The sequence below is a fragment of the Podarcis liolepis genome (assembly GCF_965112155.1).
Source record: "Podarcis liolepis genome assembly, chromosome: 4".
Classification (NCBI taxonomy): domain Eukaryota; kingdom Metazoa; phylum Chordata; class Lepidosauria; order Squamata; family Lacertidae; genus Podarcis; species Podarcis liolepis.
Window position 1 is genome coordinate 66,342,714 of NC_139558.1, and position 17,632 is coordinate 66,360,345.

At 41.8% G+C, this 17,632-nt stretch overlaps 1 protein-coding gene across 12 annotated transcripts in view; it reads left to right on the forward strand.

The window, feature by feature from the left end:
• The window catches only part of POU2F1 (POU class 2 homeobox 1), a 112,476-nt gene that overhangs the window by 68,732 nt on the left and 26,112 nt on the right, over positions 1–17,632 (forward strand). For all 12 annotated transcript variants that reach the window (XM_083498624.1, XM_083498634.1, XM_083498628.1 and 9 more), the window contains exons 3-7: positions 3,971–4,065; positions 8,827–8,880; positions 11,930–12,049; positions 14,435–14,614; positions 17,038–17,164. In XM_083498624.1, coding sequence (XP_083354750.1) covers positions 3,971–4,065; positions 8,827–8,880; positions 11,930–12,049; positions 14,435–14,614; positions 17,038–17,164 — 576 coding nt within the window. The remainder of the gene's footprint in view (positions 1–3,970; positions 4,066–8,826; positions 8,881–11,929; positions 12,050–14,434; positions 14,615–17,037; positions 17,165–17,632) is intronic.

Sequence of the window (17,632 nt, forward strand, 5' to 3'; positions counted from 1 at the left end):
TTGAAAGTATCACCACCATTGATGTTACTCGTTGAGTTGAATTGTGACTGATTCATAACTTTCTACCCGGGCTCAAATAGACTGGGCTAGTAAGAATTAAACTGCAAAAGGAGAGGGGGGGAGAAAAGGTGGAAACATTGCTAAGTCTTTCCTTGAAATTAGCTGTAGAAGTATTATGGGACTAGGAAATGTTATTTCCCCTCTTTCCCCTACCTGTTTACCTGTTATTGTCCTAACTGGTACGAACACAGCTGAAAAGTTACATAATTGTTATTCATCCTTCTTTGATTTAAAGTGCCAATTGAAGTGTGAACATAGACACAATCTCTAGGACCAGTAGCAATGCCCTGATTATAAAACTCCCTCCTTTCTCATATAAGGTTTGTGCAAACTCTGTTGAGGATTTTGTACCAGCTGAAGACTCAGTTCTTCAGCAGATCGTTGTTCATTCTATCTATATGTATTTTGCACTGATTTTAATGTAATCAATACTGGGGTGGCTTTGGCAATAAAGAACTGGTAATAGCCTATTTTATTTATTTAAAATATTTATCTGGTAGTATTATACAGGTTGAATTCTGCCCATGGGCCTTCAGTTACTAATCCCTAGTTCAATGGGGAAGCAAGAAGGTATACACAGGGCTTTTTTTCAGCCCAAACTGACCGGAAATCAGTTCCAGCCCCTCTCGGGTGGGCACCATTGTCATTAAAAGAGAACAAGGGAGGCGTTCATGGTGAGTTGCTCTTTTTCTAGAGAAATAACACTGGGTATACTGTAATGTTGCTTTTACAGCTGTGTACCGTGTAGGAGAGATTTCAGCCAGTTTTCTAGAGCTGTTTGATATTATTTATCAAGGTTGTAAGAGCCAAGATGGTTCAATAAATTGTAGTTATCTTCTGGTGGCCATGATGGAAGATTGGCATTATGTCAATTTAACTGCCTTTTAGGTTGCATCCACATGATTATGATTGCTGCTAGGAAAGCCTGGGGCTGTATTCAACTAAATCATTGCACTAGCAATGCTTCTAGCATAACCAGAAACCCCCTCCTCCACCTGCCCCTTCCCAAGATCTTCTCTGAAGAGTCAGGAGAACCCCCAAAATGGGGGGTGGGGGTGGAAGGAAACGGTAGTTAATTCTGTCAGGTAAGCAGCAATGTCCTAATTTAAATACAACCCCAAGTAGGTTATTCTTTTTATCTCCTAAAAGCAGCAGTCATCAATGGAGCAGGAACCCTCACATCATTGGACAACCACCACACACATGGTTTCTAACTAGCAGTCTCAGAGCCTGTGGGATTCCAGAGGGGAAGAAACTTTTTAGAACGTTGTGCAACACAAAGTTAGGTGAAAAGCTGTGGCTAAATACTTATTACTGGTCCTCCAGCTAGATCCAGTTCCCTGCCTCTTCTTTAGTAGGTCAAATGATAGAATTAAAATTCTATACCAGTGACTGATACATTAAACTTCTAGGGTGATACCCTTAGCCCATTGTTTTCATAAGCTTACTCTGTGTATGACTTGGTTGGCTATTACCCCAGTCTTTGTTTCCATAGAATAATTCCACAGAGTTGTACTTTCTAAATCAGTGTAATTTAAAAACTGATTATTTAGCACATTAATACCAAGCATCACTAGTATGTTCTAATTCTTGAAATCATTGCAGTTTTTTTATAGGCTCTGGCCAAATGTTCCTAAGGGAAATTCCCATATATTTGGAAGGATATATTCCATATATTTGGAAGGAGGAAGTGGACCTGCAACAAAATTTGTTGCATTGCTGTCTGCAGCTATTCAGCATTCCAGTTATGCCTCTTTCCAGGATACTCTGTTGTATCCCACCAACCACCCAATTTTCTGTTCTCCCAACATTCAGCCAGTATCCTCTGCAGTATCCTGAGCATTTTCAGAACTCATTACACTGTCTTAGGGGGCAGGGGAATTTGAGTTCTCCCAAATCTGTAAGTCGTCCTATGCATAGATGCATGAGGTCCAACACTCCGACAATTGAGATCACTATTATAATACATTATTACAATCAGATTTTTAATTTTTTAAAATGTTATTAGTATCCTGGGTTTAAGGCATAGCAACTTACATAATATTGACTCTTCCTTTATCAAAACAAGCACAGCATGAAGCCAAATAATACAGTGAACAGGGTTTTTTAAAAATAAACATACCTGGATGTGGACAAAGTGCATGGATTGGTCAGCACGACTGCTTACGCTCTGGACCTTTGCCCCTCTTGGCTGATAAAAACTAGCAGGGAGGGGACAGGGAGGTGATTCTTGCCTCCCTTCGAGAGGGTGTGGTCCCTGTCGACTTGAGGGAGACAGTGGGAAAACCACTTCTCCAGAAACCCTCCCTGGATTCAGAAATTACTGGTAGTTACTGGCCAGTTGCCACTACCCCTTCTTGGGCAAGGTTCTTGATCAGGTAGTCATAGATCAGGTCCAGGCACTCTTGGAGGAAACTGATTTTCTAGCTCCATTTCAGTTATTTCAGTTGGGGTTTCTGCCCAGTTTCAACACAGAAACAGCTTTGGTTGCCCTGTATAATGACCTATGTCAGGAGAGAGACAGGGAAATATGTCCTTGTTAATAATGACCTATGTCATTATTGTATAATGACCTATGTCAGGAGAGAGACAGGGAAATATGTCCTTGTTAATTCTTCTGAACCTCTCAGTGGCTTTAATAACATCGACCACGGTATCCTTCTGGAGCAGCTCTCTGAGTTTGGGGTGGATGGCACCACCATTTTGTGGTGGTTTGGGTCCTACTAGAATGGTATTTCCAGAAGATAGTCCTTGGGGAGTGCTCTTTGGCCCTGTAGAGCCTTCAGTGCAGGATTCTCCAGGTTTCAGTTTTATTCCATATGCTGTTTAACATCTACACAAGTGGGGTCATCAGAGTTTTGGAGTTCATTGTCAGCAATATGCTGATGACACACAGCTGTACTTCTTTACAGGTATAGCAGTGGATGTGCTGGACCATTGTATTGCCTCAATAATAGAGTGGATGAGAGCCAATAAACTGAAACTCTATCTGGATTAGATTAAGGCACTGTTAGTAGGCAGTTCCATAGACTTGAGGGTGGGAGGTGACCTGCTCTTGTGTACATCTGGATCCATTGTGTCACTTGAGGCTCAGGTGACCTTGGTGGCACAGAGTGCCTTCTATCCACTTTGGCTAGTGGCTCAGCTGTGCCCCTTTCTGTACAGGGATAGCCTGACTTCTGTCTCTGGTAACCTCTAGAATTGGAATAACAGTATTGGAACAAAACCCACCCTCCTCTTCTTTCTGAAGGCATGAGGTCGGATTACACCAGAGCTTACATATTGTCATAGTCTATATCATTTATGTAGTGACAACATTCAATACTATTTTTGCTTCCATGCTGCCTCCGTCTTACATTGTTAGACATAAGCCAACCTTTTAGCTTTTCCCTGTCACATTTTGGATGACCCAGCATCATATTGAACTTAAGCTCAGCAATGCTAAATTCTTAATCTCTTTCCATTCCTCTTATCCTTTTCTCCCTTAACCCCAGTGGTATTCTTTATTCATGTTCTTTTCAAGCCCGTAATTTGGGTGGCCATGTTAGATTTTGTTTTATCCTTTTCTTCCAGTATTTACTCTCATGCTAAACTTGTCATTTTCATCTTTATAACATTTTCTAAATCTTTCTAATAGAGCCTTAGCCCCTTTTCTCCCCCCCCCACCATAACACGTGTCTTGATTCTACTTGATTCTACATGTCTTGAAGGTACTGCCAGTTAATTGTTGAGCCCAGGGGGGGGGGGCGATAAGGTGAAAAGGCGGTGACTTAGGTTTATTGTCCCTGAATTACTGCTCTTGCTGACACGTAGATAAATTGGCAACAAAGGTGTGAATGAATCTACAGATTTTTCAGACTTGACTTTTGAGGGGAATTTTAATAGAATATATCTTTCTTTGCATCCCCAGGCACACAGACAAATGGCCTGGACTTTCAGAAACAGACTGTGCCTGCCGCGGGGGCAATATCTACAGCCCAGGCCTTCCTTGGACACCTTCATCAGGTAAATATTTGTTTCTTTTTATTCTGAAATTTGGAAGGTAATATAAAGGGTTTCTCTCTCTCCGCACTATGTCGGCAAAACCAGAAACAACAAAGTAGTGCAAGGTTGGTGTCTTCTTTTGGAGGTATGCATAGAGGCTACCAAAGCTTTAGAAAGAGCAGCAGTGTCTTCTGTCTCAACATAAGAAAGGATGATTTACATGCCCTCTGAGTAGGCCCACATTGCACAGTGTCTCATATGGCCATTTAAAGGTCTTTGTGACCTAAAACATAATTTCACAGTACATGGACATTTTTTGTACAACTGGATAATAGATGGGACCAGTTGACCGTATGGGACTAGTAGGCTACTTTCAATTGGGTTTCCAAAGAATCAAAGCTATCATTCTATGTGTCAACCTGTATGGTAGGCATATCTGGAAATAGAGCTTGTTTTCACCATTCTATGTCTGTATTTCTATTTTCTTCTGAGAAATGTGAATATTCTTACCTAGGAGGAGCAAGAGCAATCCATTTCTTTAGAGCTGGAGTGAGAAACGTTTTTCAGCCCGAGGGCCATGTTCCCTTAATGGGGGTTGCATGTCATTGGCAAGTCGGCCTACAGGCAGATGTGGGTAGAGACAAAGTGGGTGGAGCAATTGATGGGACTCTTACCTTCACACAGCAGGCAACTTTCCAGCCACACAAAAGCCCGTGGTTTCACATCCACCCCACCCATTGACCAATATCATTCATTCTGGCAAACGAGAGGCATGGACAGACTTCATTATACATTATAGCTAGGCAAAAGCAGTTCAGGAGGCTGTAGGTAGGTTTGGGTATTTGTGGCCTGGGCAGAGTTCTGCAGGCGGGGAGTCCTTTCCTCAGAGTACAGTGGTACCTCTGGTTAAGAACTTAATTTGTTCCAGAGGTCCATTCTTAACCTGAAACTGTTATTAACCTGAGGTACCACTTTAGCTAATGGGGCCCGCCATGCCACTGCCGGGCAATTTCTGTTCTCATCCTGAGGTAAAGTTCTTAACCCGAGGTCCTACTTCCGGATTAGTGGAGTCTGTAACCCAAAGTGTTTGTAACTCAAGGTGTTTGTAACCCGAGGTACCACTGTACTTGGCAGTATGCATGCCTGCTGATTTCCTGACAAAACTTGAAAGCCATCTAATCTGAAAGGACTGTGACTAATGTGTTTTCTGTCTTAAATTTTGACTCAATAAGAGTCTTTCGAGCTTGGGGAGGGAAGAGGGAAGCAACTGAGAATCCCAGCCCTTTGTCCACCTCCTCTGCCTACTCGTTTGTCCATCACAGCATCTACTGACATGGTAGAGGCAAGTTAGGTTTCCAAGTCCTGCTGCTTCTCCTCCCTAAACAAAACATTGTTTCCAGGCTCTGAGAAGCAGATGAAAAATGTTTCCATTCCCCACCCATCTCAGGTGTTGCATTTGAAGTAGGGAAGAGCAGCTTAAGTAGTGCTCTGTGTTGCCTCTTTCCCTTTTGAATCTGGTGCTTTGGGTTTTTGTTTTTGTTATAGTGATGATGAGAAACATTGGTCCACCATAACCTTGGAGTTGCCTGAAGGAGGGGCATACCATTCTTCCCATAAGTTCCTGTTGTGGGTGTAGGCAGGTTTGTTGTCCCCAAATTGGTTTATACTCTTCTTGATAGGAATGAATGGCAGCCGTTTACGTATATACCCAGGCTAGGTAGCACATAACCACTAGGGAACATTGGACCTACTATGCCCTGAGAGAAAGCATCAGACAGGAAACCCAGGCCAAGAAGATAGTTGCATCTGCTCCCAAAGTCAGCTTGTGAATATTTTGTACTGCTTGCTTATGTTTAATATCTTAAATTGCAAACCACCCTGGGCAGCTTGGTCAAAAGGCAGTATATAAATGCAATAAATAAATACAGTAGAAAAGAACAGTATGAACTTATGGTTACCATGAAGGCGAAACACCACAGAGATAAAAACATGTTTCCTGCTGGTTCCAGTGTCTTAAGAGGTCAGATATGATCCCTTATTACCCGACACCAAGACTTCAGCTTATCTGTACAATTTGAAGTCAGTAGGAACCATTTGAAGGCAGATCTAGCTATGTTCTACACATGTCAGGTGTGCCTTAATCACTTTCATATTGTGTTACTTGCATTTGGCATGGGGCTGCCTATGAAAAGTATTCAGAAATCAGTTGGTGCAAAATGCCAAAGGTTCCCCCCCCCCGCCCCAGGTAACTTCTGCTTTATTGGCTTCCAGTTCGTTTCAAAGCCCATTTTAAAAGTGCTGGTTATTGTATTAAGAGCCACTAATAAAGCCAGTGCTGTTTCATTGCACTTAGGTTTGAGTAGTGAAATATTTTTCTTCGCATCATTTAAAATTTATTTGCTGTGCTGCTTGATGCTGCTGTATAAATTGTGTGCTTTGTTATGTTGTTTCCATTGTTGCTGGTGGTGCTTAGCAGCCTTGGGGAATAAAAATAAATAAAAGAAAATATTTGCATAGTCTCACTCTTTCATCTTTCTATGCTTGCCGTGGTTCCTATAATGTTCCTTAATGTGGAGTGTGCTTGCATTGTGTGTGTGTGTGTGTGTGTGTGTGTGTGTGTGTGTGTGTGTGTAGAAAGAGGAAAGTAAATAGGCTGGTGAATGGTGATGCCGACATGATGGCCGTAATATGCACAGACCAAGATGATAAAGGGTCTGGAAACCTAGCTTTATGAGGAACAATTGAGGGAGTTGGGTATGTTTAGCCTGGTAAAAGAGGAGACTGAGAGCAGATATGACAACTATCTTCAAATATATAAAGGAAGATGGAGTAAGATTGTTTTCCCCTGCTAAAGTGGTTAGGGCCCAAACAAATGGCTTCAAGTTACAAGAAATGAACTAAACATCAGGATAAACTTTCTGACAGTAGGAGCTGTTGGAGAGTGGAACAGACTTTTTCAGGAGGTGGTTGACTCTCCTTCCTTGGATATTTTTAAGCAGAAGTTGGGTGGTCATCTGTCATGTATTATTCCTGCATCACAGGGGGTTGGAAGAGATAAACCTCAGGGTCCTTGCCAATTCTGCAGTTCTTTGATTCTATAACACTATTCATGCATGCCTTTCACATATCATTATCACTCATGCACAGTCCAACAGTTGACCCAATGGTTTGACCCTCTCGACCAAACATCTGCCTGTCAAGAGTGTACACCACCCTCTGCCCCTAATTCTTGCATGCTGACTAATTTTGAAACTTAAAAGGCCGTTTGTAAACCTTCTGTACCCCTGAGCAGCTAAACCCTGAGCAGCGTTTATGTCGAGCAGCTGAAGCTAGTCTCCTTATGGCCAATAGCTTATAGAGTTTTCAAAGGCATTAACACATATTTACTGAAAGTTCTATTTTCTCAAGCTTCTCTGATTCAGCCACTACTTTTATTTAATACTTTGTTCATCTCTTTATCAAAAAATTCTAAAAGATAACATACAGCTGCCTTTGACTTTAGCATGCTATATTTCTTAAATCTCAAGTGCCAGGGTATAATGAATCTAGAACTTTGAAGTGGCTACTGTGTTTATATGTTTATCTTGAGTTGGCAGTTTCCCATGGTAAAACAAGCCAGAGTCACCTTATCATTCCATCCCTGTGCAGTATTTTTTTTTTATTTTTTTTTTATTTTGCAAGGCACTATTTACAGCAGAAAGTTTTTGCTTTGGAGCAACTTCAGCTCAGGCTTTGGTTAAAATGGGTTTTTAGGCCTTTGCAATCAGTACCTAAGAGGCCTTTGTTCATAAGCTTATGCTGCAAAAAGAGCTGAAAAGGCCAAAAACTGGTAGTTTATTAACCTAGCCAATTCTCTAAGACAGCTGTGCATGATGATGCTTTGGAAGCCTTTCTCTAATTAATATGGTTGCTATCTCAGAATACTACAGGGCAGAAGATTAAACTGGATGTTGGCACTGGAGATAGGAGCTTTTTTGGAGACAAATTGCCTGCTTGGTGACAGATGGCATGTTGTAATCTTGTAGAATCCAAACCCAGAAATGTAGGAACCATTTGAAGACATGGCATAACACTTCCTTGTATTGTTATTCTGCCTAGGTTATGCAAAAGGTAGTGTTGAATTAGTACTGTGTCACAGCTCGTGGAGTGCAGACTAACAACATATCTGTTTTGGAATTCCTTTTCATAAAAGTTACATTCCTTTTTTCTCACTTGACTTTCACCTTCAATATCTGGATAAACTGTGGCTACTCCCAAAAGTTTTCTGTTTGTAAAAAACTGACACTCAAAGTTAAGATTCCACCTAAAGATTTTAAATGGAGCAGGATAGTTCAGATACCTTGCCAAACCATGGCTTGTCATGATGCCTGTAGCACCACCAGCCATCAATCCATGATTTGTGAATGTCCACCAAACCAGGATTTTTGAAAAGTTCATATACTCTGGTTTCTCTTCAGATCGTATAAATCCTTTGCCTTTTACTAAAGGATCTTTGAAGAGACCACTGTTTGGATAATATCTGGGGATTCTTGGGAAAGGCAGGAGGAGAAAGTAACCCCAAATAATTGTTTGTCTGAACCTCTGGAATGCAAATTATCATTTGGAGTATAAACTATAGTTAGGGCAAACCATGTTCTGGCATTAGATCAGAATCAATCATTATATTTTAAAATTCTAATTATCTCAGTGGTCTTAGGTGTTTCGAAAACTAGAGATACTTTCTTTTTCAGCTATTTTACTTCTCTCCAGTTTTGTGTTTTTAAAAGTACATCATTTTTATAGGTTCAGCTCCCTGGATCAAGTTTACAGGCTGCTGCCCAGTCTTTAAATGTACAGGTAAGTGCTTTTGCGTCTGCATCAACTTTTTTTCTTTCTACTTTTCTTTTTGCAGTACCAATGGGAGAGTTTGGCAGCCATTAACAAATGTTGCTCAGTACAGAAGTCCTGTTTGACATTAAAAGATGTTTGAAAAACTCCCAAGAGTTGGAGCTGAAATAAGATGGTCAGCATGGCCTTACTTTAATCACTTCGGGTTTTTCTTTATAATAATAAAGATTTATAGTTAAAATCTGAAATTGGTTGCTCTTCTGTTCTCTGCAAGATGCAGCTGACTGCTTAAGCTTAATAATAATAATAATAATAATAATAATAATAATAATAATAATAATTTATACCCTGTCAATCTAGCTGGGTTTCCCCAGCCACTCTGGGCTGCTTCCAACAAAATATTAAAATACAGTAATCCATCAAACAGTAAAAGCTTCCCTAAACAGGGCTGCCTTTAGATGTCTTTTAAAAGTCTGGTCGTTCTTGTTCTCTTTGACATCTGGTGGGAGGGCATTCCACAGGGCGGGTGCCACTACCGAGAAGGCCCTCTGCCTGCTTCCCTGTAACTTGGCTTCTCGCAGTGAGGGAACTGTCAGAAACATACTGGGAGCCATTGTAGGTCTTTCAAGACCGGTGTTATGTGGTCTCGGTGGCCTCTCCCAGTCACCAGTCTAGCTGCCGCATTCTGGATTAGTTGTAGTTTTCAGGTCACCTTCAAAGGTAGCCCCACATAGAGCGCATTGCAGTAGTCCAAGTGGGAGATAACCAGAGCGTGCACCACTCTGGTGAGCAGTCCGTAGGCAGGTAGGATCTCAGCCTGTGTACAAGATGGAGCTGGTAAACAGCTGCCCTGGACACAGAATTAACCTGTGCCTCCATGGACAGCTGCAAGTCCAAAATGACTCCCAGGCTGCGCACCTGGTCCTTCAGGGGCACAGTTACCCCATTCAGGACCAGGGAGTCCTCCACACCTGCCCGCCTCCTGTTCCCCCAAAATAGTACTTCTGTCTTGTTAGGATTCAACCTCAATCTGTTAGCCACCATCCATCCTCCAACCGCCTCCAGACACTCACACAGGACCTTCACTGCCTTCACTGGTTCCGATTTGAATGAGAGGTAGAACTGGGTATCATCCGCATATTGATGAACACCCAGTCCAAACCCCCTGATGATCTCTCCCAGCAGCTGCATGTAGATGTTGAAAAGCATGGGGGAGAGGACAGACCCCTGAGGCACCCCACAAGTGAGAGCCCAGGGGTCTGAACACTCATCCCCCACCACCACTTTCTGAACATGGTCCAAGAGGAAGGAGCGGAACCACTGTATAACAGTGCCCCCAGCTCCCAGCCCCTCAAGACGGTCCAGAAGGATGTTATGGTCAATGGTATCAAAAGCTGCTGAGAGATCCAGCAAAAGTAGGGAACAGCTCTCACCTTTTCCCTAGCTTGCCGGAGATCATCGATCAGTGCGACCAAGGCAGTTTCAGTCCTATGATGAGGCCTGAATCCTGACTGGAAGGTGTAGGATGCCTTAAAGCGTTATAATCTACTGCTTGCTGCCTTTCATTAAAATATTCAGGCAATGCATCAAAGAGGAAGGAAAATAGTATTATTGTGAAGTGGTGTCATTCTCTATGAGTGCTAAGGAACTAGGGTAGAGCATTCTTGAAACCCCCTAGAACATGCACCTAGTTACATATGATAATTTTGAAAGGAGGCGAGATAGTGACCTTCCTCTCTAAAAGAGAGAGGCTGAAAATTGCCTTGGTTGCCATGGCAAACTTTGAGTCCCTGAGAGAGATGTTGGCAAACAGGCTATATCTCCAGTGCAGAATGTTTACAGTCCTGTGCTGTAATTATCTCTCAATGACTGGCAGAATTAATCAGAGCCTCTATGTTAATTAGCCTGCTCTGCAGTCCCCAAAACAGGTGGTGGAAAATATGCAAATCTATGCAGAATTTTAATGTTCTGCATAAGCAGTTTTAATTACCATAAACCCCCTCTCCTTGTTTTTCCTTTTCATGTGCTTTCTCACTTGCATTTTTCCCTCATGGCTACAGTAATTTCATCTTTCATAAGATGGTTTTAAATAAATGAACTGTGTTTGCCTATATAAATACCAAATTCTGTTTCTTGGAGACAAGATGTGTGGCGAGTGTTTGTTTTTGTTCCTGGATGCAATTCAGCATCTAAGGTTTTTCAAGCTAGTACCTTGTTTAGTTTGAAATACTATGTTTATGAATTATTATAAAATGTATAAAAGAAAAATCTACTGCACTAATCCAAAACTTGCATGCTGCTGATTACTGAGTTTCACATTGACTAGGAATTGGGCAGTTTGGTACAGGTGTTTGCAGATCTGTCTGTAGTATGGCAATGACTGGGACAGCTTAGAAACTTTAAAGGCCGTGCCTTCAAATCAAGCACTAAATAGGAAATTTTCTTGAGCATATGTATATGTGTTTTGAGGGGGCAGAACTGGAGGTCCTCTGTCTCTCTCCAACTGCAATCAAGCCCCTGTTTTTGTTAATGATTTGAAGTAACAGCAGCGTTTTTTTCTTCCATTCTGATACGTGGAAATATTGGCTTAGGGCTACAATACCAAATTAGCATTTCTTCCTCCCACCTGTTATCTACAGTTACCTACGAAAACAAGTTGTTGAAATAAGCAGCTTTTTATCTTATTGATATCCAAAAATCTTGTTAATATCATCCCTCCTCATATTACAATAAACTATGATAATGGCTGTGAGAGCCAGTGTGGTGTAGTGGTTAAGAGCAGTAGTCTCGTAATCTGGGGAACCGGGTTCGCGTCTCCGCTCCTCCACATGCAGCTGCTGGGTGACCTTGGGCCAGTCACACTTCTTTGAAGTCTCTCAGCCCCACTCACCTCACAGAGTGTTTGTTGTGGGGGAGGAAGGGAAAGGAGAATGTTAGCCGCTTTGAGACTCCTGAAGGGGAGTGAAAGGCGGGATATCAAATCCAAACTCCTCTTCTTCTTCTTCTTTACATTGATACCCATTCTGTTCTACAAAAGCTTGTATATTTTCTTTCCTAGTCTAAACCTAATGAAGAATCTGGGGACAGTCAGCAGCCAAGCCAGCCTTCCCAGCAGCCTTCAGTACAGGCGGCCATACCCCAGACCCAGCTCATGCTGGCCGGAGGACAGATCACTGGGGTAAGATGAGTCCAAGTGAATTGTAATGAGCCACCAACTCATGTTGTTGTATTAGACAGTGTAGATTGTTGCTTTATCATTCCAGGTGAATGTGGCCGGAGAAAATCTCCCTATTGGTTTTATGGGTCTCTCAGTGGCACTTGATGCTGTGGATTATGGTATCCCAGTCCATGGACCTGTTTTCTTCTAGGCCTATATTGTCTGAGTTCAGCCTATCTGGAGAAATTGCCACATCTCTTGAGATTTGCTGGAGGAGACCTTGTGCTATGTGCCCATGCCATGAGAAAAGTTGTCTTCTGGAGCAAAAGTAGAACCCTCTCCATTGTAACTTACCTTCTTTGAACTTTCTGTCTAGGGAGGCTCTGTTAATCCTTCCACCACTATCTTTTAGAAATCAGGTTGATATATTAGAAATTAGTTGATACAATTGTAGATGGGGAGTAGTTTTTAAATTCTGTAATTTTATTTTTGATATAGTGGTTATTGCTGTGTAATCTATCTGGAAAGTTGATATATACAATATGAAACCTACCATATCAGATGCTATTTCTCTACTTTGCTGATGAGTATAAGGGTGATTTTTAACACAGTATGTTGATTAAAGAAGTCAACAATTTATAGGGAATTTCTTCTTTTAGATTAATTTCGGGGGGGGAGTGTTTATCTTGCTCCAGGGGTAGGCAACCTAAGGCCCATGGGCTGGATGCGGCCCAATCACCTTCTCAATCCGGCCCGTGCACGGTCCGGGAATCAGTGTGTTTTTACCTGAGTAGAATGTGTGCTTTTATTTAAAATGCATCTCTGGGTTATTTGTGGAGCATAGGAATTCGTTCATCTCCCCCCCCCCAAAAAAAAAAAAAACAACAACAACAACACCATAGTCTAGCCCACCACATGGTCTGAGGGACGGTGGACCGGCCCACGGCTGAAAAAGGTTACTGACCCCTGTATTGCTCCATATTTGCTTTTTTCTGTGACCTAGTCACAGTGAAGAGGGAAAAGAAGTTAGTATCGCTGTTACAATGTCTCGATCATATTTATGACTATTTGATCAACCATTTTACCACAGTGCTATTGTTGATATAACCACACTCTTAAGTTTGCTGGAATTTCCTTTTCCATACACAAAATGAGGTTTAAATCCACCTATTAACAGTTCTCAATGGATGGAGAACTCTTTATGTAAGTTATCAGTGTTTCTTTCAATTGCAAAAAAAAAAAAAGTATGCTACAACAACTTGGGAGACTAAAAACTGATAAATCACTTCTGCTGTTTTCAAAATTTGAGACATGCAGTTAATTAGAGACTTTTCTCCCTATATTATTTATCTTTGAAAGGTATATGTAACATGTAAATCAAATGACACTGCTTTGAATTTAGTTCTATTTATAGACATATAGAAAACTGCTTTGTACCAACTCAGAGCAGTGGTCTGTCTACCTTAGTATTGTCAATATTGACTGGCTGTGTTTTCTATTTATGCCAGATCCTTCGCCTTAAAGCTCTACAAATGGCTGTTTTCCATATGTAGTGGGCTTTTGCTGTAATCTGAATACAGTTTTTTTCATGGCTTTTACTTATAGCACTTTTGTATAAGCATACAGTAAAAATTAGTCCAAATACATTAAATGTCATTTTGCCTAACTGCTCTTTGCTACATTGAAACTAGATCCAGGTCTTTGAAGGTAAGGGCTCTTTCTATACAGAAACAGGGAAGAATATTCATGTATCGAAGGGAGTCCAACGCCACCTGTTTCATAGAGATAATGTGTGTTTGGAAACCTGCAGAGATGTCAACCTACCAGCTCAATCCTATCAAAACAAAAAGGCAGACGGAAGAGGGGGGTTGACTTGGAGGGGAACAAATGGTGCACATGTTCCTCAGCTATATCTTAAGGCATAATGGAAATGATGAAACATGCCAGGGATTCATGCTAATGTGAAGCAGCTGGAGTATTATCAGTTTGTTTGGTAACCACAGCCAGTATTGCTATTTCTCATTCATCTGGCTAATCGCTTCTGCTTCTGGTGGGTGTAAATTTCCTTTCAAAGCCTGTCAGTGATGGCTTGTTCTTTTGCTTGCTATTTCCTGTCAGTGCTGTTTCTTTCCATTGCTTGCTAGCTAATTACCTTTTTCACATTAATATTGAAGCAGTGCCACAATAATGCAGTGGTCACAATGATACAATGCTTATGCCAGTACCATTTAGATGAGGTGAAATATAGGTTGATAGATTGGTTGATTTTTATCTTACCTGGAATAAACATCTGCTCCCTGTATACGGTGGCTTGTTTGAAGGCAACTGGTCAGAAATAAATAGCGATTGTTTGTAAAAGGGATGATGTTTCGTGCTATTAACTACTGTCCTAAAACTTGTTCCTAGCTCACGTTAACACCAGCCCAGCAGCAATTATTGATACAACAGGCACAGGCACAGTTGCTGGCAGCTGCAGTGCAGCATTCAGCCAGTCAGCAGCACAATGCTGCAGGCGCCACCATCTCAGCTTCTGCTGCAACGCCCATGACACAAATCCCTCTATCTCAACCGATACAAATTGCACAGGTGAGCTTTGTCTTTCGAACCATTGATCATGTTGGCCTGCCCTAATATGTCTCTTTTGTTACTCTTTTGTTCGCAGTGCAACTGAATAAGGGCTCACAAGGCAGTGTTTTGAATACCTTGGCAACATAGTCTGCTTGGTCCTCTGATTTCCAAAGACCACACATCCCTGTTACTGAAAGCTACAAGTTTCCTTTTATAAAATGCAGGCATGGCAACATTCAGGTCAAATAATCTGGCTCTTATAAACAGTTTTTACATTTGAGCACTTGCTCTTTCCACTCCGCTTGCTTTCCTCATTTCCTGATTTTTGCAAGCAACAATTTGGTGTGACATCCAAAGTGGGTAAATTAAAGTTTATGCAAACCATTATTTTCCCATTCTGGTTTGGAGACAACCATGGTTTGAAATGAGTTTCTAATTCTGGTTTGATAATAAAATGTAGTATTTCAAACCCAGAAATGAGAGAGGACATTGAAGGGAGGTTGTGGGCACAAAGCTGTTCACAAGAACCAAACCATGATTCGGCTGTTAAATCTGAACGAGACTCACATATGCAGTTTGGTTCTTGATTCAACTCAGGACTTCATGGCAACCATGGGGTTGTTTCAAGTGATCATTGACCTGACACACAGTGCAGAACACACTCCTGATTTGGTTTTTGCTCCTGGTGGTGAGGTTGGATGCCTGGAAATGAGGAGGCGTTTCTGTGCCCCTTTTGTCATCATCAGACCACTTCCTGGTGAAGCTTGAGCTGACACCAGTTCCCCCCTGCAGGGGTGGAGGACCAATTAGGGTGGACCACTTAGGGATTCCTGAATGCTATAGGTATTTTCTGATGGGTGAAACAGGCAAACCTGCCAAGGCCCTCGTTTCACTGGGGAATGGTGAGATGTGGAGGGCCGTAGATATGGTTCCTTCTGAGCATCCTCTCAAATGCTGTGTTAGAGCACATAATCATGCCTACTTTGCAGTAGTGAAAGCAGCAAGGAGGGCCTACTTCACTGTCTCCATTGCACCATTGAATAACTACATAGGAGTTCTTCAGAGTGGTCTGTTGGCTCTGGACTCCTGTACTAGTGAATGGAGCTCAGGAGCCCCCAGGGACTTTTGCTTTCTAGACACTTTAGAGAATGAAGTCACTCACCTCCATAATGTGCTTGATTCCATGATTTATGCAGCTCCAAGTGAGATTTCCAGTCATCCACTAAGCCTTTTTGTGAGATCAGTTTCAGTTTTTGCAGCCTGCCGACATAAACAAGATGCTTGGAAGTATGCTCCAATTCGTGGGGGCAGACTACTGCCAGCATATATCTCCTTGTCTTTGGAATCTGCATTGGCTGCCAAGCTGCTTCCAGTCCAGGCAGCCAATACAGATTTCGGTACTAATGTATAAGGCCCTAAGCATCTCTGGACCAAGTTATTTGAGAGACTGCCTTACCCTCCATATGCCCAGCAAGTTATTTCTTTGCAATTGGGGCTGTTCTTGAAACCCTAAAAATATCAGAAGTTCTAGCCATGACAATATGTTGCAGGGTTTTCAGTGTGACTGTTTGTGTAACAGGATCATTGTTGAGATACAGCAGGTGCCCTCTGTTTGTAATTTCCAGAAACAATTGAAGACATTCTTGTTTCAACAAGCTTTTCCAGATGGGTGTGAGTAGGGATGGGAAACATGGCCATAGATTGAGGTTGATTACTGCCCAGACACCATATTGTTCCATGTTTACTTCCCCTCCCCCTCCCATATGATGAACATGTCCTCACATAAACAATTGTGGGATCCACTTCTGTGGGTGGGGCAGACTAGGGCCAAGAGGAAGGAGATGGTATGTACTTTCTCTCACCACTGTTTTGTAGCTGCTGCTTGCCTGGAAGCGGATGTATGAGAAAGCAAAGGCAGATTTCCAGTAGCATCCCTCTGCTTGTATGATGCAGCTGGCATAAAATTCCAGCAGGTCTCCTTATGAGCAGGGTTGATGAGCCTGGTGGGCTGTTGATGGCTGCACTAGTCATTTCCTACCAAAGCCCCCATCACCTGCGGAGGGCAGATACAAAAACTGAAGGAGCCTGGGGACAAGCAGAGCTCCGTGGCAGCCTAAAATTTCAACATTTGCTGATGCTAAAATTTTGTTTCTATTAGTGAAATTGATGATATGCTGAAAACCTCAAGAGGAGGACTACATCCTTAAATCAATACTTTGCTGTTGTTCGTTTGCGTTAGCAACTTTTTCCAGGTCATTCTATGATTCTATGAATTAGTATGTGTTCATTTTTTTATGTGCTATTAAATTCAGATGCCCTGTGTTTGCAGAGTAAGAATTTTGGATCACGGTTCTTTTCCTAATGGGTTTGTTTTGCTTTTGAAGGGGAGGGAATGACTGTTTAAGTTTGAAAAACTCTTAATTCCGTTTTGCTTCTTCAAGGATTTGCAGCACCTGCAGCAGCTCCAACAACAGAATCTCAACCTGCAACAGTTTGTGTTGGTGCATCCAACAACCAACTTGCAACCAGCACAGTTCATCATCTCACAGACGCCGCAGGGGCAGCAGGGTGAGCAAGACGTTTCCTAAAGGACTTAAGTTCTTTATAAAGATATTTTGTTGCAGGCAAACAAGCAACCAGATGTATTTAATACTCAGGCACGTAAATTTTAGGGAAGATGTTTGTTACTATAGAGTAGGGACCATCTGGGTGAATATATCCATCGCATGAGCAGAAGTCCAATAAGTATGCAGGCATGGCTTCTCTGGAATCCTTATCGTTTCCCTTCTTTAATATAGTACTCTTTTTTTCTTTTTTTGACAGTTTTGAAATAGTGAGTATACAGGACACCTCTTTTCCCTATATGCCTTTATTTGGGTTAAAACCTTAAGCTACAAAAATTCATTTAAAAAAATTCTGTCCCACTTTTTCTGCAATTGCTAGAGTGCTTCGAGTGTCATGATTGTAATGAACATAAGAAGAGTTCTTCTGGATCAGGCCAAAGACTCATCTAGTCTAGCATCCTGTTCTTACAGT